The sequence below is a fragment of the Pituophis catenifer genome, unplaced genomic scaffold (assembly GCF_029215685.1).
Source record: "Pituophis catenifer annectens isolate HBS135680 unplaced genomic scaffold, rPitCat1.0.hap2 SCAF_8, whole genome shotgun sequence".
In the NCBI taxonomy this organism is placed as follows: domain Eukaryota; kingdom Metazoa; phylum Chordata; class Lepidosauria; order Squamata; family Colubridae; genus Pituophis; species Pituophis catenifer.
The window spans coordinates 58068257-58095645 of NW_027256888.1; the positions used below are offsets into that span (position 1 = coordinate 58068257).

At 36.2% G+C, this 27389-nt stretch overlaps 1 protein-coding gene across 1 annotated transcript; it reads right to left on the reverse strand.

The window, feature by feature from the left end:
• Window positions 1-88: 88 nt before the first annotated feature.
• Window positions 89-27146, reverse strand: ALPK1 (alpha kinase 1). Its single transcript, XM_070948554.1, has 13 exons — window positions 27017-27146; window positions 23031-23185; window positions 14025-14223; window positions 12183-12242; window positions 11549-11635; window positions 11365-11441; window positions 10190-10285; window positions 8508-8612; window positions 5502-7578; window positions 3466-3619; window positions 2271-2433; window positions 1957-2143; window positions 89-753 (listed from the first exon to the last, which is right to left on the reverse strand). The coding sequence occupies exons 1-13, from the start codon at window positions 27129-27131 to the stop codon at window positions 554-556; spliced, it is 3675 nt and encodes a 1224-aa protein (XP_070804655.1). The 5' UTR covers window positions 27132-27146; the 3' UTR covers window positions 89-553.
• Between the last annotated feature and the right edge of the window lie 243 nt (window positions 27147-27389).

Below are 27389 nucleotides of genomic sequence, written 5' to 3' on the forward strand. Positions count from 1 at the left end.
TATGAGTAACACCTCTGCCTTATTACAGAATGAGCTTTTGATATCAGAACGCACATAACACATTTTAATTGGATATTATGGTGCAGATATTAAAAAATAGGAAAAGATGTTTGTTGAAAAGTCACAGCAGGGACTCTTGAAATACAACAGGTTCTGACTGGTTCTGGAGAACCGGTAGAGGAAATTTTGAGTAGTTCGGAGAACCGGCAAATGCCACCTCTGGCTGGTCCCAGACTGGGATGGGAATGGAGATTTTGCAGTATCCTTCCCCCAGGAGTGGGGAGGGAATGGGGATTTTGCAGTATCCTTCCCCTGGAGTGGGGTGGGAATGGAGATTTTTCAGTGTCCTTCCCCCAGGAGTGGGGAAGAAATGGGGATTTTGCATTATCCTTCCCCTGAAGTGGAGTGGGAATGAAGATTTTGAAGTATCCTTCCCCTGCCATGCCCACCAAGCCACATCACGGCCACCAAGCCATGCCCTGGTAGCCATGGTAGTAAAAAAATTTGGATTTCACCACTGACTCTTGGGTAAAGGGGCAAGGGTCATCTAATATCACTTTGGTTTCTCTATTGTAGGTCTTGTCAATGAAAGATGGGAACAGATTTCATTGCATTCGGCATGCTGATTATTGAAGAAATAGTAGATTCCTTTCTTTCCAAAGTTTGTAAGGCCTGATGTTTCTTTCTTAGAGACAGAATGGATCTGGGGATCAGTAAGATAAATGAGGCCTTTTCCATTATCAGTCACCCAGCCTGTCCAAAGGAAAAAAACAAAACAAAACAAAAAGTCATTTTCTTAATGTAAGCATTATATAAACTCTCCTAATCCAAGCAAACGTAAAAGTGAACATGCAAAAAAAAATATTTTATTTATTAAACAAATTTATATAGCCACCCAACTCACACATGATGACTTGTGACTGTGCAGCTTTGAAAATGCTTCCACTGATTAAAAGTTGTAATCTTTTATTTATTAGATTTATATTTCATTTGGTAGTATACATAGCACTTCCTTATCTAATTTTCCCTGGCAACCACCTTGTGAAGTGGGTTGCACCAAGAAAGAGTAACTGGCCTCATCACCAAGCAAGTTTCCATGGCTAAAGATGGATTTGAATCTAGATCTATCTTAGTCCCTTAGTATTAAAGGTGTATTTATCGAAAATGTAACAATTAAAAACAGTTTCAAAGTACGAAGTACAGCGGAAGTAAAATTATATGCTCTTTTAATTCTATGTTCCTAAAATATTTCAGCAGTAAATATTGGTTCTGCAACTGGATCAAAGCAGAGGACCTCAAGGCTAGAAATTGGGATTTTATGAGTTTTAATTCTTCTTTTTTTCACAAAGGCAATGGAGTGACCTTGGGCCACTCACTCTTTCCCAGAAAAAGGAAGAGGGCAAGAGCAAGCACTTCAAAAATTTTGCCAAGAAAACTATGTAAGTATCAGAAATCAATATTGTTTTGAACATACCAAATAAATAGTCAGTGTCTTTGAATCAGGGTTGATTCCTAACATTAATCCCTTTGATTGAACAGCATATTGGACACCATAATAACTTTAGTAGAAAAATGTCTTCAGACTTATTTTCACAAATGAGGACAAATGGCATCTAAATTATTTATGGGATCTACTTATGAGAAGTTTCTTATAGCTTAAGTGAAATGGACATTAATCACTTGCAGCTTCCAATCAATCAGTTAAAACTTTTGCTGCTGTTTGGCTGCTTTTGAGATACATTAATTCCATTCTCCCTTCTGCCTGCCAACATTTTTTTCTTCCTCTCATCTTCGTCCCATGTAATTATTTAACATTCTATAGCTACTGAAATTAGAACTCCAAATAGTCACATGATGAAGAAGGTATGCCTGTTCAAACCAAACTTCAGCTTTTAATAACCCATTGGCCTAATAAAATGTTAGATTTCACCACATGATAACTGCATGCTTACAAACCTTGTAAATCGACCACCACATCTGTGCCTTGGGAAAATTCGTAGCAGAAATGACCATATGCAAGTCCATATTCTGTGGCTTTGTACTCCAATTTTACTACATTGGTGTTGTTGGATAACTTCACAAATTCTCCTAGAATGTAGGGTTCCACGGTTACACATCCTTGGATAGACTTGCCTTCTAGTATCTGACAAAGAAATAAGAGAGCTACAGTATGAATAGCATTTCCATATAGATACTGTCCATTATTTTCATGAGGACATTTCTCCCTTATCTTCTGCTGAATTCCTTATAGCCTTTTGTTTTCTCCTTACCAAGAGTACCACCGATGGAATGTAAAAGATTTGTGTAGGGATGTTTTGCTCGTACAGTCTTTTGTTGAATTCTGTCACATAGTACTGAGCTGTCATTTGCCGTTCCACATCATTGAAATGGTACATAATTTCTTTTTCTTCTTTGTATTCTTTGCCAACATACCTAGGGATAATGTAACACACAACACAAATAATATTCTCCAATTACTGGGACTAATGTAACATACCACAGTAATAATTCAAGTTTATTTAGAAAATGTGTTCATTGCTCTTCTCCAATAGCAGCTTAGGTGTGACATGAATATATATATTTAATATAAACACATTAAATATGATCTAGGTAGAATGACCCTATGAATAACCTGGAAGATTTTCCATAGCTAAGAAATCACTACCAGAAGTCAGTCTGGGTTCATAGTAGAAAAGGGAGCCATGGTTCTGAACCTCCTTTGGTTTTCCTTTATTTTCCCCTTCACCTTTTAATTATAATTTATTTTGCAAAAGAAGTAAAAATTCTGTATGACTGATATAAGTTTTCCTCGTGTTTGGAAAGTGTCTAAAAATAGGGATATAACCATATGCAATTGATGGGCTATTAGAATACTTTAGTAGTGGGAAGAGGGGAAAGGTCTTCATGAAAAACATGGATAATATTGAAGGAAGCCTTCTCCAGGAAGAACTCTGGTTTTCCTGTGGAGGAGGAGCTTCATGATAAAACGAATCGCTGGAAATTCCCCACCCCCAAGATTCAATATCCAGGATATTTGCTATCTTAATGTTGCCCTTTCCCTAATTCAACTTCAGAAGTAACCTGGTCTGGCAACTGAAACCTCTGTACTCATCCTTTGATAATATGGGTGCTCAATACATGTGAGTACTTCAAGTCAGCAATGCTTCTACTGCCGAGGAATTCTGGGAATTGAAAATGAAGTCTATAATCTAGAGGGTACTCAGATTGGGAAAGGTTATCTCAGGAAGCAGATGTGGGAATCAAATAGTGGCAGACTGCTCGAGTTTGTGTTGTATTTGCCACTTATCCTAGGCTGCTAAAATAACATGTAGTCTCAGCAATGGTGGAACACTTTATAAAGGTTGAAGTAAATTTCTGCTACTAGGAGCCCTATATGTAGTCAAATGCAACATAATATGGAGCTTGTGTGAACTTTTCCAGATCGTATGTTAGCTTGAGTCATACCTTCCCAGGGTTTCTTCTTGGTGCAGAAAGTGCACCCAAAAAGCATTCCTCTGCTTGCCTTTCTTTGCCACACTCAGGTTATCTCCAATATATGCAGCTGTCTCCTGAGCTGTCCACAGCCCAGATATCTTAGAATATTTCAAAAGAAGAGCATCTAGAGAAAAAAATGGATGAAGTGACAGAGCTATGGTATATTACATGTGCTTTCACAACCTGATCTGTACTGCAGCATAGAGCTATCAGTCTCATATGTGCACAGAAAAGCAAAACAAGATGAATTGCTTTGGACTGAGAAGATACCTGTATTTTTCTGAGTATAAGATGCACTGGAGTATAAGACGCACCTTAGTTTTTGGGGAGGAAAATAGGGGGAAAAATTCTGCCTACCAGGTATTCATCTGGCTAGTCCCAGCACATTAGTTCGCTCACTGGTTTTTAGGTTGGGCTGGTTGGGGCTGTGCTTTAGCACAGCTGATTGTCAGAGGGAGCAGCAATTAGAAAAGCAGGCAAAGCAGGGAAGATGGGGCTGAAAAACAGCTTCAAAAGCACAGCTGATCCTTGGAGGGAGCTCCAGTGACTAAAGCAGGCAAAATGCAGAAGGGATAAGAGAAGGCAGCAGCTGTTCCGGGTAGCCATTTTGGGCACTGCACGGGGTTACATTCAGATTATAAAACACACCCAAATTTTCAGCCTCTTTTAGGAGGGAAAAAAATGTGCTTATACTCTGAAAAATACGGTATTTCTCAATAATATCTTGCCAATGACTACAGATTTAAAAACAACTATGGCCATGCTCCCAAAGGAAGTATATTGTTTTGTATACGATAACCACAAAAACACTAAAATCAAAACAAATGATTCTGCAGCAGATACAGAACTTTAACTGAAATATGTGGATATCAGTATTTAGATTCTGCCTCTCATTAAATCATTAACAGTTTCTTTACATCTTACATTTAAGAATATAAATATGATACAAAATCCATAGAAAAACAATTGTATCAAACAAGATCTGAATTCAAAAGCTTGATCTTTTCTTAACTTCTGTAGCCTCATTTCTTTTCCTTTATTTTTGAATGAAAAATAAATTTTATTCAATTTTACATCAACATTTTGTTTGTTTTATATTTGTTTGTTTTATTGAATTTGTATACCGCCCTACTCCCGAAGGACTCAGGGTGGTGAACAGCCATAGGATAAAACATAAAAATACAAAATTTAAAATAGAATAAAACAAATTAAATAATTTGGCTGAACAAATTTAAAACCCCAATAATTTAAAACCAAATTTAAAATTTCCATTTAAAAAGGGGAAAAATTTAGGTCATGAAATTCGCATTGGTAGGGTATGAAGCTTGTGTGTTTAATTAGCCTCAACATAGCCCTAGGGTGAGTATCATGTCCTTCACTGTACTACCCTCTTTCCAGCAATAGACTACAAGATTCCATACAATCATCTGACATCAGCAGTCATAGAACTTCTGTATGTGTGGTCAGCTGCAGCTTTGAGGAAGGGGACCCAGCAAAAAGAATGGAGAAGCCCCTGGAACTACTGGCATTCTATGTGGTAGCATGGAGAGAATAGCATTAATTGCATCATTCCCCCCAAAATGATTATATGATTGGTTTTACATAATATGCAGCTATTTGCTCTGCTACAGACAGTTGTAGTACAGTATAGATCCTGGATTTTTAATATCCATGCATTGATAAAAATTGGGTAAAAAAAAAAAAGAAATACAAATTCAGAATGAAGCTAGACAATAATAACTGATATTTATCCCTCAACATTTGGTGGTAAATATTTAAAAAAATATGCACAGTGTTATCTGCTGGCCATAGCAGCAGGTCCTACTGAGCTTCTAATCCCAACTAAGGTGGATGAACTGGTAAACCTACCATGAGTCAAATGTCCACATTTATAAATCAGTATGAAAGTGTCAGGATGCAATCAACTTCTGTCTCTGAAAATAGCATAGGTTTACTGGGATCAAAATTCCTGGAGCAAAGATAATGGTTTAGAAAATGTGACTTACAGTGTGTTTTATGCAGGAGGTTTGGTTTAAAGAATCCTGTATTCTTCAATCTCTCAACTAGCCAAGCATGTTCAACACCTGAAAATAGCTTGTTATAATCATCATTGCTCAGAGTACGAGCTTGTTGCATTTGTTCTTTGACCATGCTAATAAAGGAAAAAGAGCTTCCGCTAGAATTCATTAAGGGAGAACTTCCCAGTTCAGAAAAACTACTGGAAAAACTGGGTCCTTTGTACCATGATTTCCAAGAGCTTGAGCTGTGGCAGCCGTTTAAAATGCCTTTCATATTTTCACCTTCATCTTCTTCAGTTGTAGCACAATCACTAGAATGATTTGAAACTTGCTTGTTGCCCCAACCTAATGAACAACTTGGGGCCTCAGTCCTGTAATTTTGTGGATCTTTTATTATACCTTTATTGGAACAATGGTCTGTTAACTCTCTTCTATCATCAGAAACCAGTTCCCAGTCATCTTCTGCTTGTGTTTTAACTTCAGATATTTTAGGAGAGCCTCCTGTTAACATCATATTGGCAGATTGGTTAATCCAATTTTGTACAAAATGGTCACATTCAGCTTTTAATACATTGTTTCTTATAGAAGCAGGTACTGTCTTTTCACTGGGTAGATCTGGATTCATTAGTGAATCTTCCGTCCCCTCTTCTGTTTCTCCTTCTAAGTCAACCATTTGCCAATGATTTCTACTTATTGGGCCTGAATCTCGTGTATGGTTTGCATTGTCTTCAATGCTTCCTTTTCCAATACTAGAAATAGCAACATTGCTGCTGTCCTTGGTTCTGGAAACCTTCCCTGAAGAAATTATTCCAAAAGGATCTTTTTCCGATGTAACACTCATTACTTTATCTTGTTTGGAGTTGCTGCTACTAGCTCTTCCGGATGACTGTTTTGAAGCATCCACTCCTGCCTCCATATGTTTCTTTCTTAAATTTGGGTCCAATTCTTTTGGTGTACTAGTGAAAGGTATGCTTTTCGGAAAGGGATGCTTTAAAGAAACTGTGTCATTTTGAGAGTGTTGAAGTATGATTTTATGTATTTTATTAGTTAACAAAGAAAGATCACTTTCTTGAATTTTCTTTTCAGTATCTTCAGGCAACTCTGTAGTGTTCTTTGTCTTCTGCACCTTATCTTGGGGTAGATTGTTTTTATTATTGACAATTTCTTCCCAACTAGTATTGGAGCTTGATCTGGACAATTTGCTCCAAGTTCCCAGTTCACTAAAGACTTTATTCCCACCTTGGGAATCCACTGAAATCTCACCAGCTTTGTTTTGATTATCAGAAGTTTCACTTTCTGTCTGATCATCAAGAGAAACCCCCCTTGTAACAATGTGAGAAATTTTCTTTCCCATTTGGTCTTTAAGGCCATCATGTCTTTTCCTTGCTTTCTGTGAAACTAGGATTGCTACACTGTGATTTTCATAATGAGAATTTGCTTCAGTCGCACATATGGTATCCATATTTCTGGTTTCAGTCTTCAAAGTTGTTATACAGACTCTTGCCTTCCCTTTTCCTGGTCTAATTTTATGGTTTCTGCAAGAACTTTCAAAAACATCACAGACTGATTCATGATGCTGAAAATACATTCTGAGAACCTCCTCAAAGCTCAAATCACAATTCAGAACTTCTTTTTTGACATCCGTTTTGTAGCTATCGGGAATGTAGGATTTGGCATCTGAATTAGGAAAATTTTGCACTTGCAATTGTTCTTTAACTGACATGACCAGGGACATGATGTCTTTAGCAAGCAGTTCTTTTTCCTGCTCTTCATTTTGAAGTGAATAACTGTAAGCACAAAGCTTCTCCAAAGCTTCCTGGCACAACTGATTCACCTGATTAAGGCTCTTGCTTTCCCCATACAGCCGCTGGTGTACTTTGGCAAGGGAGAAAGCTGCTTTGATAAAACTGTGGAGCTCCTGTTTGCTGGTGACTGGTTCTTTGTCCTTCTTGCTCAATAAACCAATTTCAAAGGACTCCTTTGCTTGTGATAAATAAAATGCTCGCTTTTCTGGAGGACATACACTTGAACAGCTGTAAGTTAGCAAACATATTCCCCGGATATTCTGAAAAATAAGTACAGTGGGAATGAATAGGATTTGTCAAATTCATGTGTCAATATATATGTTTAAAAATCTATTCCAGCATGTAATCAGAATTGTTTTCACTAATTTTCAGTTGATTATAGTTCCTACATTTAGTGAAATATTATTATTAGTTTTATTTTAACATAAATTTATTTAGCATAACATTTTAAGTCACTGCTCATCTTTGTAGAAAATGGGGGCGCTTAGAGAAATACAGTAAAAACATTTCAAAAACATTAAAGGAAAGTAATCAGACTCAGACAAGAATGGGCATAATTACAACAGAAACATATAAAACATAGAAATTAAAGATACAAAACATCCAAATTAACTCAACCAATCTTGTAAGCTGCCCAGAGTCACTTAGGTATGATTGGTGGTGTAAACATGCAATGAATGAATGAATGAATGAATGAATGAATGAATGAATGAATGAATAAATAAATAAATAAATAAATAAAATATGGGAATTGTAACCTTGAAATGTGAAAGAAACCACATTTTCTACTCCTGCATCAAGTAAAGCAAGATTAATTTCAACTTATTGATAACTAAATATGGATTCTAATAGAAGCTGCATTTATAACTATACTTATCCTATGGTAAATGCCAGTGAAATAAATGGAACATGCTTTTATTTATCTTTCTGAACTGAAATATTAATTCAGACAATAGTAAATAATTGTTTAGGAATAATTCATAACTGTTTAGAGTAAAAAGCTTGTCCCTGGGTGCAGTTTAACGTTCTGCTTTATATTTCATTCCTTTCATCTGCACTAGAAATTTATATTATAACTTGAATCCCAAGTATTAGCTAGGCAGGATCATATTATATCAGTAGTTGTCAAAGACCACTGTAAAGAATTTTCAGACTGGAAGAAAATAGGAATGCTGAACATGGTACTTACAACTGCAGTGAGCACAAACAATGGTGTGAACTGACTCAAGACTGCCGCCAGCTTGCAAGCTTCGGCAGCTGAAAGCAAACGATGATTGAATTCTTTAAGAAGGTTCTAATAAAATAACAAAAAGAAAATGGACATTGAAAGATACTTGTTTTGAGTGTTTTAAATGCATATTTTATATGACATAGATTCAATTGCATCTCTCAATTCAGAGACAGTGTATGATAAAAAAGCTTGAATTACAAACTATTTTGTATAAATAAGAAGCTAAAGATTGCTAAATGTGCCAAAAGCAGTATATGATAGCAATAAAACATGTGTAATGATAAATGGAATTCTTACAGAATGGTTTAATATTGAACTGGAGTAATACAAATGTGTGTAACATCATCTTATTTGCTTAATGTATTTCTGGTCAAATAAATAAGGAATGCTGATAGTATGTTGGATGGGATGAGACATTAATGTATCTGTAATAATGACATGTGGGTTCCTGACAGCCCAAATAACTTGTAGTGAATATAATATAGGTGCGTCTGATGCAATTAGAAATATGGATTTGAAAATTAATTTATAAGGAGCCTTGTTAAGTAACACTTAGCTGCCAGTTGCCTGCAATTACTGCAAGTTCAAATCTCACCAGGCTCAAGGCTGACTCAGCCTTCCATCCTTCCGAGGTAGATAAAATGAGGACCCAGATTGTGGGGGTAATAAGCTGACTTTGTATAAAAAGAACACCGCTGGGGGGCGGGGGGGCAAAGCCCTACTAAGTAGGTATATACAAAAGTATGAAGGCTATTGCTTAACGCATTGTAAGCCACCCTGAGTCTCTGAAGAAGGGCGGCATATAAATCGAACCAAATAATAAATAAACAATAAGTAAATATTAATGGTACTTGCATTTGAATTAGAAAATGGAGGGATCAATTGCAAACTATACATAACTCGTAATAACTGGAGCAAGTATTTGTTTTTTTACATAACATTTAAAATAAATGAAAAAAATGAATGGATTTTGAATGATGAAAATGTTTGTAGAAAAGGAGTGGATACTGTGTGGCTGATTATAAGGAAAGAATGTTGGTCGAAATAAGTGAAAAATAGCTATAGTAACAGCCTGCCTACTTTGTTGTACAAAAGGGAGAGTTGGGTACATGCAAATAAACATAAAAGGAAATTGGACATGGGGCAATGGGAAGTGTGTATGATGAAACAAGCAATATAGCGCGTGGTTGTGAATGAATGGGTGATGCACAAATGTGGCTTGAATGCAAATATCAATAAATGATGTAAAAAAAAAGATGGGTCAAACAATGAAAATGATGAGCTTCAAACACAAAACAAATATATGAAACAAAGGTGAATGGGTTGAGAGGAACGTTGGGTGGAGTTAATGAAAGTCTTGAAAAGAAAGGTGAGAAAGAACAAAAGGCTATATATGTGAACGGTATGGATGTGGCAGAAACAAGAATAGTTAGCAAGGAAAAACAGCTATAAAGCAATATGATGAATTATGTTGATACAAAATTAGTTTTAGCTAAATTTACTTTTCTTTTTTCTTGTTTTAATTCATTTGGTTTATATTGTTTATTCCTTTTCTGTACTCTGCACAATGTTTGCTCCAAAAAGTATGTATGTATGAAACTTAGTTAAATCAGGTTCATCTGTACTAAATAAATAGTTACCAGGCCCAGCTGAGAATTGTTTTTAAATCTGATGTAATCATCTTCACTCATGGATATAAAGATGTCTGCCAAAATACCCAGTGAGGTAGCTATTCCCTAAAAAAAAAACCACATATGAACAACTATATATATATTTATTTGCGGTTTGTTTCTATTTTAGCCTACTTCAAACATGTCAAAAGAGAGAAAAAACACCATCTAAGGCTCTTTAGCTATCTAATTCTAGTGGCACAAGGAAAATCAGTTGTTTTTCACCAGTCAGGAAATATTAAGATATATACTTCAAGAAAATTTAGTTTTTTGTTGCAACAGATTTGCAACAATCTATATTCTTCTATTTGTGAGCAGATCTGATCATGATTACAATAAATCTGGACAATATGAAGCAGTTGAATAAGATGAACTCTGTAGACACCAGTAAATAATAGAGAACAGTGATATTAGGTACTTAAAGGTTTTATGGCTGCTGAACCAACTCAAGATTAATTAGATATATCAATATTTTTTCCAGATTAGTAGAGAGCTGAAGAATACTAATAAACTAACTCATATCCAGATGCAAATATAGAAATAAAGAAATATTTAAATTTCACAATTAATTTCCCATCCAAATCACCTGCCATTCTTCAATTATTCCAAATCAGTAATTTCTCTTCAATTAATTTACCTCTAATTAGTTTTCCACACTGATCCTGTTCAAAATTAAATTTGCCTTCAATTAATCACTCTCTTTCATCTTAAACTAAAGTGCTTTAAGGTATAAACTGTAGAGTCATATTTTTGTGGTGGTGGTGGCATATATGCCTGCCTGTGTGCTTGAATCCATGAGAGAAAGGACAAAGTGTCCACATTCTTCTAGGAACTCTTATTTCTTTCTTAGTTACATGCATCTATATAAACCAGAGTCTCAAAACTTCCAACAGCTATTTCACTTTTTAAAATCAGAAAAGAGAGACAAAATTATCCCTTAGATGTCAATGGCTCAAGCACTAAGGGCTTCAAAGAACATGGAATTTTGCCTCTTCAAAATAAACATTTTTTATGAAGCAGTCTGCTTCTTTGTAGTCATTTGAATGTATACAATCAGTGTTCAATATGCCCATTTTTAATATGAGCTTCTAATAAGGGTATGACTGAATAGAAAATATTCAAGGTGTCAAAAATACATTTATTACCTTCTTATCTGGCTGGGGAAGTGTAAAATAACCCAAAATTGAGGCCCAAATCAGCTCTGCTGCTTCATACCACATCCCTAAAATACAACACACATAAACAAATGTTCATTTTAAAAACATTTTAAATGCAATCTGTTCCAAACTTGTAGCTTTGGAACAATATAGAGGTTCTTAGATTTATTACCCAGTTTCTGTAGAATCTGTCCTCTGATCTGTATACAGACAGATTGAACAAGAATACGATCACTTTCTTTACAGTACTTCCATACTCCTAAAAATCAAAACCAAAAGGTCAGTAAAATATCATTCAGAGCTTTAAAGATGAGGAATAATAATAGGAAGACTAGAATTTAACACTTGGTTGAAATTAACAGTTCTTGTTTTACAGCTAGTTGTTTTGTAACTTAAGCTCTGGGAAACATTCAAAGACATAAATACATGATTATTTTATATTTTATTTAATGACTTATATTTATCATTCAATATAATTACAATATTTGCTTATATATCTTTCTACAAATGCTCATTAACATCTACCTACTAATACACACTACAGTTCTTCAGTGAGCCAAACTACAGCAATTAAAAAAAATGAGGATATGTTAAAATTGGTTCCCAATAGATGTAACATGCAAGGTTAAACATAAAAAACTGAAGAAATAAAGACTAAAACATAGTTTTACTCCCAACGAATTAATTTATAACTTAAGGAAAACATATCCAAAATTATTTGCATATTCCAGTGTAGGCCATAACTAGCAATAACTGGAATTTATCAATTAAAATGGAGAGAAGTATAAAAACCATAATTTATTTACCTGTTGCCCCATTGTCAATAATAAGACTGCTAAGAATATATTCAGCCTTCAATAATTTACCTAGAAATATTAAATGTTTTTGTTATAATCAACGTGATAGGGCAATTTCACTTCATGAGTAAAGTTCCTTTAGTTGAAATGATCACCAGGGTGAATACAGACAGCTGCATTACTTCACATACAATTACACACATGTATCAACTTTGTGGTAATAATTTCTCACCATGCTTGACATAATTATAGGCTTTCTTTTAAAAAAACGTATGGGATCTACTTGTTAACTTGGGTTGTAGTGTCTTCTAATCATAGTGTAATGATCAGGACCCGCCTTAAATTAGGCTGTGACTAAGCAGCAGCCTTGGTTAGAGAATGGTGATATGCTGTATGGTCTCAGTCTCACCCTATTAGCTAAAGCTGCGACTTACTTGGGAGTGAGCACTATTGAAGACAATATATTAAACAATGAGACAATGCACAACCTTGTTTTATGCTTTTGATATGCTACTTTGACTGACACTGAATTAAAAGAATGAACAGAGACCCATCTCTCTGTTTTGTTGACATATCTACTTTTCAGACTTGCCAGTAGAATGCTAGAAAACTTAATATTTCTGCTTCTATTGTGTTAAAATGCAGTTATTAAAAGATTATAATTTCATGATCATTTACCAAACGGCTGAACAAAAACAGATTTTGTTTTCTTTTTACAATAATCCTTTTCCAAAAATAAAGAACCAGTGCGATATACTGGCCTAGAAAATAGGAGACGGAGTTCTAGTCTTCCCTTAGGCATAAAAGCCAGCTGGGTGACTCTTGATCAGTCATTTCTCTCAACCCAACTCACCTCATAGTGTTCTTGTGGTTGGAAAAAAGAGGAGGAAGAAGGAGGAAGGAATATTATGTATGTTTTCAGTCTTGAGTTACTTGGTATTGTTCTTGAGTTACTTACTGTATAACAATACCATTTATGTTCTTTGCTGAGAGCGAAGGAAACTCCTCTGTTTATATAAGCCGGTTAATTATACAATAGAATTTGTAACCTTGAGTATCTGCAGATTTTTAACCCCTTATATGGAGTTTGAACTGTACTCAGAAAATATTAGAACTGTGTAATCTATTTTAAGACATTTTTGTTCCAAAATACAGCAATTTAGCACTCAGTATTTATGTTAAGATTTTTAAATTTAGTAGCTGGTGCAGTGAGATCGTGCAGCGAGCCAGAACACATAGTTGTGGTCAATTGGTTGTAGATTGCTAGCTCCTGCGTGAGGCAATCTGTGCTGTGATTGGTTGCTGTGGGTATGGAGGGGGAGTTTCCTTGTTTCCCGCCTTTTTTCCCGTGTGTTCTGTAATTTACCTCATGATGTTCCTGCTGTATCGATTTACCTGATGATGCTCCTGTTTGCCTGACTATCTAATTTGATGTATATATAGAGATATAAAATATTTATTTATATAAAACAAATTTGTGTTAGTGTCTCTGATTTGGACACCTGCTGTGCAATTCTCTGACAGGTTATGGGCCCAGAAGCGCCCTGAAAAGCTAGTAATATTTTTCTGAGGTAAAAGTTTCTTTGTGAGCCTGAGGGAGATTGAGGACGATTGGCAAGGAGCAGCCTTTAGGCAACAAAAGCTCTAATTAGTGCTTTCCACATTCTTTTACAATTTTCTCCTGTTTTTCTTCCCCATTAGAAACTTTGTGTTGGCAAAGTGCATGGCATAAAGAAATGTCACCTTTAAAAAGAGACAAAGTATCCTCTTGAAAGTCAAGTATCTTCTAATTGGAATTGGGCTAAGAAAATGGAGAAAGGGTCAAGGGGCTTGCAGACAGCATTTCATTACCTGAATTCACAGAGATGCGAGCCTGACGGATAACCAGCTGAGGGGCAATTGGTACCGTAGGCTCAAGCTGATGCAGCCGTTTGACAATTTGAAGAAGCTGGCTGGAACCATCAACCCAATATAAAAACCGGTCAACCAGAAATGCAATAGCTGTTGCTGTCAGATAGTCTCTGTTGGCAATGGAGGTTTTTAAGCAAAGCTGAAAAGAGGACCCAAAATATATAAATAGGAACAAGTTGTTCTAGGAAACTGTTTTCAGGGGACGATTCATAAAAAACATCATTCATCAGGAGATAGAAAAGGTACCAAGCTGCAATATTTGTTCACTTATTTTTCTGAAAGATGTTTATGCTTCCCTTGAGCTACAGAAACTCCTGAGGCAAAGTTGGAATGTATTTCATCCAATGCAGAAAACAAATAGAAAAGGTGGAAAAGGACTTAAATAAGACTTCACAAAATATGGTATACACTTTTGGTATAGCAGTGTAACATTTTACGTTTGTGTGCAGTGATATTTTTCAGGTTCATTCAGCTTGTTAACTGAAGTTAGGTGAGAAACTTAATTCTGTAAACAAATATATAGATTGTACTAAGCTGCTAATAGTTTAGTTTGTTGATTAAGCCACTGCTGCTGGGTTCACAGATAATGTAAAAATATAAAATATGGTTGACAAACTATAGAAACTGAATTCACACCACAGGCTAAACTAATCCCCTGTACAGTTTAAGCGAACCTAGGTATTAAGTTAATCTACAGCTAAAAAAGTTAAGTTTGGTTCTCACTAAAATCAACAGGGCTTAAATTGTGGAGAATGTATCACAGAAATTTTAATCAGAACTAAGAACTGCACAGCATCTCTTCACATAAGTGAATGGTCCAGAATGCGGCCAGGCGGGTTGTTACGGGAGCCTCCCGTTACTCCCGTGTAACACCTCTCCTGCGCGAGCTGCACTGGTTACTGGTGGCCCTTCGGATCCGCTTCAAGGTGCTGGTCTTGACCTATAAAGCCCTACATGGCATGGGCCCAGGGTACTTGCAAGACCACCTCCTACCAGCCTCCCACCGCCCAGTGCGGTCACATAGGACTGCCCTCCTCCGGGTGCCATCGGCCAGACAATGTCGGCCGGTGGCCCCCAGGATGAGGGCGTTCTCGGTGGCTGCACCGACCCTCTGGAATGAATTACCCACTGGGCTTCGGATGGCCCCCGACCTCCGTGCTTTCCACGCCAAACTGAAGACATGGCTTTTTCAGCAACTTCCCTGATCTGTTATGAGATTTTAGTTGTTGGGGTTTTTACATTTGGATGTTTTTAGTTCTATTTATTGTTATATGTTTTTTATTCTGTGAGCCGCCCCGAGTCCTACAGGAGAAGGGCGGCATAGAAATCTAAGAAAATAAATAAATAAATAAATAAGTGCGAGAACACTCTCTCCAGTCATGAGAATTTCACCACATGTCTCTTCTCCTTATAAAGAAATGTTGAAAGCAGACTTCCTTTCACTATAGTGAGGGAAATTTTCCTGCATGGTATTAGCAGGAATGCAGAGTATATGTTTACTCACAAGATCAGGGTGCTAATTACTTTGAAGTTTGCTCTTCAGATGATTTAGGCAATAAAAAAACTGATTCTTTTTGAGAATTTTTGACAGTAAAATAAAACGGGGCAATTGAAAAGGATTCCCCCTTTTCTGGAACATATACTTTCCACTATGGGAGGAATTCCCCATCTTGAAGCACCTGTAAATTGATACTGCCTAGGTATAAATTCTTCACAGTGCTCCAGCATCTACCATATGTATAAGCATTGCCTTCATTGCCTAATATATTTTTCCCCTTTGCATCTTGCCTTCCTTTAAGAAACTGAAACACAAAAGCATGGGAGAGGGTGACCTGCCAGACAAAAGAGCCTTTGAGTTCCTAGGAAAAGGAGATGTGAAGAAGGGTAGGAGGAATCCAAGTGGCCCTATTATTTCCACTTGCACTAATTAGACATTTTTCTGTCAGCTATTGAGCACCGCTGAGAGGCCAAACTCACTGAATTCATTTCTAAAGTGTTTACAGAAGTTTGCATCTGTTTGTGTCTCTTCAGGAGGAAAATAAGCACTTCAATAGCATTGTGAAAAAAATCTATACCAAGTTTCCCTATTCTGGGAGGCTGGGCAGCTGCATAATTTAACTCTCTGCTTTAATGCTGAAACCTCTTGTAACCCTCTTCAAAATCAAGTTGACATAAAATAGGGCAAAGTCAAGACAGAGGAAGAATATTGTCTATTTTACTTTTCCTTTCCTTGAAGGTAAGGTGGCACTTCACTCTGATAAATTTAGCTTGATATCAGTTGTTGATGTTATAGACACTTCTCTGGTCTCTCTCAACAATATGCTAAGAAAATATTTGACTTTTTCTTTGCCCATGGAATCATACAACAGCATTTAGTCCACAAGAAAACTGTAAAACGTATAGATGTCAGACTTCTTCTCCCTAAAAAATATTTAAACATTCAGGCAAAAAAATTCAGGCAAATTCTGGGCACAAGTCTGAAGCAATTGAAGAAAGTAACAATACTTGAAGCCTAATAAAGCAACTTACTTCTTCCTCTCAAAATCATCGGCAGAGATCTAATAAAATTATTTCTCACAGGGGATTCTGTCCAATTCAATTCTGTTGATCTCAAAGCCTATAATAAATTCTTGGTCTGCCATAATTTCTTTAAAAATATCTATGTGCTTCTGGAATCTTCTTTTTTGACAGATTAATGCTGAGTTATAACAAAGCTAGCTTCTCTTTTTGATATCATCATGCAACAACATGATGTTGCAGCTGGAAGGATGGTATCCTAGTTCAAATGTTTCTATTCACACAGATCAAGAAACTCATCTTGATGAGGCTAATGAAGGGATTGAAGACTCGCCTTTTAGATAATCTGGTCAATAAACTAGGATAGGATTTAATAGTGTTTAGGAAAAACAACCCATCTTTGTAAACTTATTTTTCACTTTCTCACTTTCCCTAGTTATAATTAAAACTAGCTATAATCTAATAATTTTGAAAGCAAACCAGTAATTGTAACTGAAAGAAAAGTAATTTCTTGTGTTACAATCAAATAATGACTATGTATAAATATACTGATAGAAAAAAGGGAAAATATGATGATCATTTGGAAATGTATATGTTTATACATTATATCAGTATAATCAAATAAATGATTTATATTATTCCTTCCATTTATGCATAATATGTAAGCTAAGAATAGCTGGTTTCTATATGACTTTCACATAGAAATATTATGACTTTTGAAGCCATCATGCAATGATCTGATACAGGTTTTTCAAAATGCATTAAGATAATATCTTACAATTTACGCTCAACTCCTGGAGTCTATGTTCATAAATTTTCTTTGCAGTAGTACAGAAGTGGTTTCTTATTGGCTTCTTCCATGATTTTTCAAATCCCCAGCCTAGTTTACAGCCTTGATATTTCTTGTAGTCTCTGATCTAAATATAAATCAGGTCTGACTCTGTTCAGCTTTGCCAAGTTCAGGCAGGTGCTGCCATCTGCTGTGGCAAAATAAGTTTGTACTGTTAATGATACCAAGCTACTGTCCTTTACAATGATATCGTCCAGATCACATAGTTGTGTTAGCGCTTCTGTATTTGAATGCTTCCATTCACTATATAATCTCAGTAATTTCTTTGTCAGTTTTGAAGCAAAACTAGTTTTGATCTTGCTACTGGTTTTGTTTCCAATTCTACACATATATCCCGCTGCCTCCCCCTAAAAAAGCAACTGGTACATATAGTATAATTTCAAATAAATCAATTTAAAATTGTAATTGTAGTATTTTTGTCAAAATATAGTGTAGAAATCATTGATTCAGTAAATGCAAACAGCCCAACCTTTTAAAAAATACAGTGTAAAGAGGATGGATGGGCGGGGGGGAAGTTTTTGTATTCATCATGGCTAAAGAGAGGAATAAGTATGCACTCTGCTTGAACATCTGTTCAATGTGTGTATGTAATTGAATTTAGGGCACAAAAGGAACTTCATAGCTAGAGAACTGAAGAAGGTGAAAATGGAATTAGATTTTGCAGAATTCTATATGTAATTAAAATGTTTGCATTTGGATATATGCACAGATTGGGGATGAAAAAAATGTTTTCCCAAAGAGCTTTTTCTAAAAAGCTCAGAGAGGATGAATGTCCTGTATTCTAGTACATTATTTTAGTGATTTAAAAACCTCCCAGTTTTATGGGATTCATAGTTTCATTTCTAGCCTCAAGGCCAATGCTACAACATCAAGCATTTGCCAGAAAAACTCCTACTTCTTCAGAAACACCTGCTCTGGTTATTGTTATCAATATTACAAATACAAACAGAACCAATGTCTCCTAAAGTCCTTTGCTGATTCTGACTCTGTATGTCATAATAGTTCCTCCTTAGAGACTGAATCACCATCACCAAGTCCTCTAGGAGTTTACAGCTTTACAGTATTAAGAGCAAGCTGGTTTTTGCATTATAATTCTACAAGTTATGCTTTCTCATTAAATGCAAATTTTGAAATACATAAATTTGAATTTCAATTAATGACATTGAAAATCCCAAATATTTTAGAATGTCTCAGGAATCTTATTTTCAGAAGTGTGCAGATTCTACCACAGTACATGTAGCTTAGCTGCATCAAGAATGAGGCTGATTTCAGTGAGTTATTGGCAACTCTATCTTGTGATCACAAAATACTCAGCTAGAATCAAGACTTGGCTATGAGAAATCTAGATTCCCAAATAGGGGCATCAATGAAGTCTCTTTTGGCCTATCCTTTGAAGGGAGCTTTCCCCCGTTTTGTAACTATTTTTACCTTCTAATATGGAGACAAGGTATAGCACAATTGTTGAGGCATTAGACGTAATTCAGAAAGATCAGGTTCAAATTCTTCTTAAATAACAGACGTTAATTGGGTCACATGGGGCAGCTACTAGTTTTCAACCTAGCTACGCAACAGAATTGTTATAGGAAGAACTGGAAGAGGGAACCATATTTACATAATTTTAAGGTCATGAGATAAAGGCAGAATTACTAACCTAACAAATAAATAAAAATACGATTATGCTAGCCCTGGTGGATATTATCTCCTGAAGTAGAAAAACAGGCAAAAAGTAGGGGTGGTGGGAAAAGAGTTCAAAAATAACAATTGAAATAAATAATTGTAGCAAATAAGAGTAAAAACTGAATGCCGAAGAAATTCTAAATTGGCAGTTAAAATTCAAAATGTTTGGGCTTTTTTTGAATAACCATTCAAATAACTTTAATAACTATTAAGTGTTCTTAGTGTCCAGAGAGACCATATTTTCTGCATTTTATTGAATCAAACATTTTTTTTTTTAATTTGATTTATATGCCGCCCTTCTCCGGAGACTCAGGGCGGCTTACAATGCGTTAAGCAATAGCCTTCATTCTTTTGTATATTTATACAAAGTCAGCTTATTGCCCCCACAAACTGGGCCCTCATTTAACCTACCTTAGAAAGATGGAAGGCTGAGTCAACCTTGAGCCTGGTAAGATTCGAACCTGCAGAAATTGCAGGCAGCTGTGTTAATTACAGGGTGCATTAAACCACTGTACTACCAAGGCTCTTATTTATTATCAGATACATTAATCTGAATTTAAATTAATTAATGAGAATTACATCCAAACTACTTAAAGAATTCATGAAAAAATGTGCTAAGGGTTACCATATCTTCTTTTCATTTCAAACTCCTAGCTAAAAGTTCAACAGTGAAAATCATGAAGAGAAAAAAAATATATTGCAGGGTACACTCTGCCAATTTTTGAAGTTTGATAAAAACCAACAATATGGGGATTCTCTCCACTCCCTGCCAGCTCCTCAGTGTCTTTTATGATCGTTTTCATTCTGCTAGGTTTATACAATAGGATTCTGCAGCCAATGCCAAGCTGAACTGTTTAAAAGGCTGATGTAAGCAGCCCTGATTACTTTGCATACTCAGCCAAGCAGTGGTCTGCAAACAAAGCTTGGCTTGTAACAATGCAAGGCTAAGTCAAATTTTCAGACAGGAGACCCAAGTGCTCTCACAGAGATACTTTGAGATCAGGGAAGCTACTCAAGAAGTAAGATGCTGCATGCTGTGAATAAGGACCACAAAATCTGGCCTTCCAGAATAATAAACACTTCATTCAAGGATCCCAGAGCATTTACAAACACTGGTTCATTCTGGTCGACAGCTTATTCTAAACTCACCACTTTAGAATAAACCCAGACATAATATGTTAACTGTTTTTTCCCAACAATACCAACAAAGGGTTATTTGTGTTTCTGGGAGAATTAAAATAATTCCTCAAATCATGTGAAAACAGTAAAAAATTCATTTTTAGCAGTCAAGCTGTAATTTTGAAAAAATACATAGGATTCAATTGAAAATCTGATAATGCCTTGATTATTTAAAAGCTGGGGGGGGGGGGGGGAACAAAGTAGGAAAGGAAAAAGCCTTTCTTGACTAATACTAATAATATGGGTCAAAATGTCAGTCAAAGTACGATTAAAAGGAAAACAAAAAGAAGTGTCTCTTTTCTCCTGCACTACAATGGTGCTGGAATATAAATTACCAATGAAACTGAAATAATACTTCAAAGCCCACAGGGAAAGGAGCACAGTATTTGGAAATAACTTCTTACGGTAGGATGAAACCACAAAAATGATGGGTAACCCACAAACTTTGGGACACTTGAGTGAATAGTTTCCAACTAGCATGACCTGGGGCCAAGAGACCTATAGCCTGTAACCCCAAGATCTGCTTTGTTTTGCTGGGGCAGCTGCAGTTATCAACAGATGTTTCAACAATAAATAATTGGTATCATCTCAGAAATGGTTTGTCTACCTGGGGTGAGAATATAATGTGTGCAAACATGGCTTTGCTATTACAGCCACATTAATCTCCTATATATCCAGGTTTCTCAAGGAGTTTTACTGCAGGTGTTTTTCCTAGGAGGGAGCAGACAAATGCTTTTGAGTCTAGGGGCTTTGTGGGCATTGTCAAAGGGTCAGCCTCCACCATAAATTTCTGTCTAAGGCCACACACCAGAAAGGAAAAGAAAAGTTAAAAGAAAAAGAAAAAAGGAGCGGGGGGGGGGGAGGATAGGGGGTAGGGGAGAAAGGGAAGAAGTAGAAAATAGCCAAAACAAATTCAGAATCACAATAAAACTCCACTTAGTGCCAGGAATTTGTAAAACAGCAACTGAGCCCTCCTCCTCTGTCAAGGCGTGTAAGTTACATCACGCACGCAAATTAAACCCATTTGCTTATGGAGGGGGAGAAGGAGAATGACTTAGTACTGATTCAATAGGACTTTAAATATTACAACTCTCAGGCAAGCACTGCATGATGCATTCAGTATTCTATTTGAACCCACTTGGAGTCTTACATTTAACACATTTTTCTGGTTAATGGCCCACAATCCCATGGATAAAGCTTGGAAATTCATATCTATGCAAATAATTTTAGCAACAATTTTATAGGCAACATTTAGCAGAAAAAGCTGCCAATTAGGAAGTTGGGACCCTTGGATGGGAAGGGTCCAAATAAAATATTCTGGAATCTAAAAGAGCATGCCTAATAGGAATATCTTATCTCTATGCATTTGCCTAAAATGTAGTAAAGACACAAGTGGAATTGTTTCATTAGAGAATTGGTCCAGGCAATTTGTGGTGCCTGATGTATTTTGGATATTAGGACTGTTCAAGTGATTCAGATTCAAAGACAAAGCATCATTTGGACCCTGAGCGGGTATATATGAAATATTTTCTGGGACACCTTAAAGCAACTGCCTCTTTGGGTTTCTATGGCTGTCCATTGTGGCTGTTTTTCCATTGCAGGAAAAGTGTCCAGTCAATGGTCCTATCAGGTGCTAATTGCACATGCACAGAACTTTAAGTCACATGTTGCCCTTTGAATAGATTTGATTTCATTATTCAGCATAAAATGTTTCCTCTATAAGGGGAGGCTTAATTCATCTTTCAGAGCTAATACTGTAGTTTGGGTAAGGCAGAAGAAATATGAGTCTGCTTTCTTTTGCACTGACTTGTTGGCATCGTAAAATCTGATCCTCAAGCCCTAGGACAAAGTAACCCAAAAGCATACTGGGATTAAAAATACAATAATAATAAATTAGGAAATATACAAATTTGTTTTCCCAAATACTCAAAATCAGCTACCCATCACCTAGTAGCTTTGAGAAGAAAGGAAGCTTCTAAAAAGTTTTCAAATGGAAATACCCTTTTCAAAATTATAATTATAATGTAACAAATAAAACAAGTTTGCTGTCCCTCAACATAAAGCTAGGCAAGCCCACTAATGTTAATCTTTATCTAACAGGTAAAATTTAGAATGAAAATTTTCACCTCAAGGGGAAAATACTAGAAATTTTAATCCGTGCCGTAAGTAACTATCATGGAACTATTATTTCAGAAGAGATTTATCTACTTGTTATTTGCTTTGATAACTAGAATCATAATGGCACATTTTTTTATTTTTTTATCATTTTATGCTCACCTTCATGTGGCTGAATAATATTATCTATTCTTTATCAGGCTAACAGATAAAATGTTAAATTTGTGTTTTTCATTTGCACAATCCAAAGTATACCTGATGCACTTGAGTGAGTGGCTTCTTTAATCTCTTCGCTGCAGGAAGTCCTTTTGTGCATGAACCCTGTGCTTACATGAAAATGCATACTAAACTACAGATCAGGTTACATATCTTGCAATATGTGAACAAAATCAAACCACTGACCCCATGTCTTCTGATGACAACGGGAATCAATTTAACTATTGACTTGAATAGAAGCAGGCTAGCAACTGTCATGGGGTAGAAGGAACAGTGAAAAATGGGTGTGTGTGGGGGGGTCACCGGTGTAACAAGGAAGCTACCATCTGTCGGGTCACTGTAAATTTAAGAGCTAGTGCAGGTTTCAAGGACAGGTGTCTTTGGTGTCATACCAGTAACTCATGCAGCCTTGCATTGATCATATCTTGCAAATTTGTTTTGTCTTCAAGGTCTATGGCTTGTTTGTATTGCCACCTTTCTGGCACAAAGGGCCACTTCATTTCCTTGGCCTCTTCGACGAGAGTCCTCAAATCCTCAGGGAGTGAAGCTGAAAGGGTCAAAGGGCAGGTAAGTGAGTCAGCCACAAAGGTTACAAGGTGATACCTTTCTTGCTGAAAGCATTCCCTTCCCCAGATTGCCTCTAAGGAACTACAAGCTGCCACTTCTTCCAGCAACAGACCAACAGGGAGAGGGGCTACCTGTCATCAGGTGACCTCTCATCCTTTGCCCTGCAGCTAAACTGGAGCTGTCTGCCATTAAAGAAAGAAATTTTGCAGGGAGAGAAAGATTGGGTATTTCATGAGTATCGGTACAGAGTATAAATTGGAAAGGAGTGGAAGATATAGGATGCTTATAGTAAATTCATGAATTTGGATATAAAGGGTTAAAGCAACAAATGAACGGCTTGATTGTTCTCCCTTTCAATATTATGCATACAAAATAAATATGGACCATTTCATTATTATCTGATATATTTATGCCCTTCAGAAGTTCAAGGCAGCTCATATACTCTGTTCATTTTAACCATGCAAAACAATTCTGTGAGGTAGGTTGGGCTGATTCAAAGTCACCCAGTGTATTTTCATGGTTGAAAGTCTTTGTCCAACTTCTTGAACCTTTACGCCACACTGATTCTCAACAAAATTGTTAACTATGTTTGACATTTTGCATCCCAAGCTAAGAACTCAGACAAGTATCATAATGGATTGGATCCAGGTTTGAATATTCTTGTTCTATAAATGGGGTTAGTGCAACGATTATATTTTCTATCTTGCTAAAAAGTTGTTTAAAAGAAAGTGGGAGATATTGTGAAAAATTATCATCTCAGCCCAATTATCTAATGAATCTAAGTTCTCTTCGTGAAAAGCAGCTTTTCATGAGATGCTATTCTGATATTAAATTAGGATAAGAGATAAGTCTGCAGCTATTATATGTGATAGATAAATAGAATCTCAAGGAGAGCCAGGGATGTATAGTAGTAAGGATACTGAACTAGCAGAAAACCCAGCTTTAGATACATGCTCAATCATGTTATTTCTTAATCAATGAATCAGTTTTAAAATAAAATCTTCACTAGAATTCTTTGCTGATCAGCTTATGCAATGGGAAAATATGAAAAGTGTATGAAGAAGTTATAGAAAAGGAACTAACATGGAAAATAAGAAAGATAGTGCTGCTACAAGGCAAGACAAAGCAAAATATATATAAAAGTATTCAAAATTTTATTTATCGTGGTTTTAATATATGCAATAATGAATTTGCATTTCAACAATTGATGTTCAGAGTGAATTTGGATGTTAATAATTTCAACAATTATTTAATGGCTTAGGGATTTACAAACTGGAAAGATTCCTTTCCAAATCATCTTTTCCTCTCTTTTCCCTTTCATCTCCTAAATTCTGCTTCATCTGAGCATCATAGAAAATAATAACAGCTCCTTGTTTTGAATTCACGAACCACCATAATAAAACAGGCTGCACCATTCCTGTTATCTTACAACCATGATGCATGCTTTATAAATTAATTGCCAAAAATTCATGTTATAGCTTTGTGTTGTAAACTTCGGTCTTAACTACCTCCCTGTGAAGTTTGCAATACAAGTACTAAACAGCATTGTGATGCCATAATGCACATTTTATCACCAGGGATAAAAATGGACACCTACAAATTTTTAAATTAATCATGCAGAAAATCACATTAGGCCATGACCCAATTAACTGCATTTTAAGTCTAGTATTTCTACAACTTCAATCACTTAAGAATCTAAAGCAATAATCTCTGTCACACATTGTGATATTTATCAATATGTCCCATTTCACTGGTTCAGGCAGATTTTCCACCCTTATCTCAGCTGAGGATAATCGATCCTAGGAAGCTCCGAGTCTCAGATCCTTCACTTCCTGAAGCAGTTCACCTGGAGGGCCCTGTCTAATGAGGTGATTATAAAGGCATTGATGCAGCAGATCTGGAACTAAACCGATTGTTCACCAAGATCTGCAGCATTTCACAGTGGAAGAAGCAAAGGAGAAGCCACCTGATTAGAAGCTGCACAGCCCATCTGAGAAGAAGTACGGTAATACAGCTGAGAGGAAATAGTGACAAGAAAGCAAAAGTACCCCTTAGGGCATAAACAGATTTATACCCACTAAACTATATTCTTAAATGAATGTGCACAATAAGGAACTATTGTATAATCAAAGCTATACATCAGCAATTCACGAACTGTAATTCAAGAGGCTATCTACACTCCCACAGAATGCAGTCCACAGCACTTCTACAGTCACAAAAGCAAAAAATATTAGATACAGACCAGTGGTGGGATTCAAATTTTTTTACTACCGGTTCTGTGGATGTGGCTTGGCGGGCGTGTTGTGGCTTGGTGGGCATAGCAGGGGAAGGATACTGTAAAATCTCATTCCCTCTCCACTCCAGAGGAAGGTTATTGCAAAATCCCCATTTCCTCCTGATCAGCTTTGACAGCCAGAGGTGGTATTTACCGGTTCTCTAAACTACTCAAAATTTCCCCTACTGGTTTTCCAGAACTACTGGTTCTCCAGAACCTGCTGAATACCACCTCTGATATAGACATTAGATACAGGTAGTCCTCGTCTTACATTTAGCAACTGTTCAAAGTTACAATGGCACTGAAAAAAGTGGCTTACAACTAGTCCTTGCACTTATGACTGTTGAAGCATCCCTATAGTCATGTGATTAAAAAGAATAGGTAGTTATGATGGTACTGACATTCTGGGGTTTTTTGATTGCCATTTGCAACCTTGCCAGCTGGCTTGCGATAAGTAAAGTCAATGGGGGAAACTAGATTTGCTTAACAATTTGTTTAACAACTGCATGATTCATTTAACAAGTTTACTTAACAATCATGATAAAAAAAGATTGTAAAATTGTGCATGTATTGCTTAATAACTGCCTTGCTTAGCAAAGGAAATTCTGGTTCCACTTATGGTTTCAAAAGGAGGAACTACCTGTAAAGAAGAGCAATCTTATTAAAATAATGTATCAAGTGTAAATTAAATTATCATGGATGAGTTATTACAAAATAGCAAGTATTACTGATGCATCAGTCTAGGTGGAGAGAAACCTCTGCTCTTTGTGTCAGAAAAGGTTGTTACAAAACCTGTTACCATTAGAAAAACTGTGGTACAGATAGTGATTGTTTGGAGAGTTTTAATGAATAAGAAAGCAAGCATAACTATTTGATATGAAATAATTTGAACAAAGTTATTCTTCTAAAGGGTATGATGGCAGTGAATATGGCAGAAAACCTGGATGACTACTTTATAATCCAATGCATTGTTGGTCATTAGAAATTATGCACGGAGTTTGGAAAACCTTGCAAATCATTTGCAAGTTTCCCTGCCTTAGATTCATTGAGTTCAAATAGACTTACATTTGATCGAGTGCATAAATTTGCACTGTAAAATGATTTAATGTTTCTATTAACATATTGGGATGACTTATATAATGAAAAAGCAATTAAAGAATTCCAAAATAGGGAAATTTGTCAAATAGGTTTGTAACAGAGAATGATTTTCAGCAAATAGAAAAAAAACCCAGTAACAGGCAGCATTCAGGAGATTCATCACTATTTTTTCAATAATTTAAATGTATGTACACCACCAATCTTTGGAAACATTGTTTTTGTCAAGTGAAAACTGCCCCTTACAACCTATGTTTACTGAAGCTTCAAATGGAAACTGACAGCAATTCAATGGTATAATGTGGCCTCTACTCTGCCTGCCTCTACACCCACATCCGGTTTGGGTCTAGAATTTTCACTGCAAGAGAACGGAGCACAACGGACCATATAAGCACGGGTGGTCAGCTGTCTTATATCTAATTCTTAACATAATAATCTCACCTCCGAAGAGTTGATTCTTGCTTTCCTTGGGATGTTCTTCCACCATAAGTGAGGGCTGCTCCAACATTTGCTTGCATTCTTGCAACAGACAGTTCACCATTTTTTGATTATTCATGTTGTACACTCCTGCACTGCTGGAATCAAGAGGAGGGGGTGTTCTGGTTGCACAGTGATCAATTACCTAGGAGAAGACACACATTCTAAATGAAAAGGATCCCTTTCAGGTTGACATACCTGGTGAACAAAAGAAGTAGTGGGGGAGATGATTAACTAAAACATCATCAATTATCTGCAACGCTCAAATAGGGTAGGATAATAGGATATGTATATTATAGCCTCCAAGGGCTTTATTAGAGAAGGGTATGAAATTACT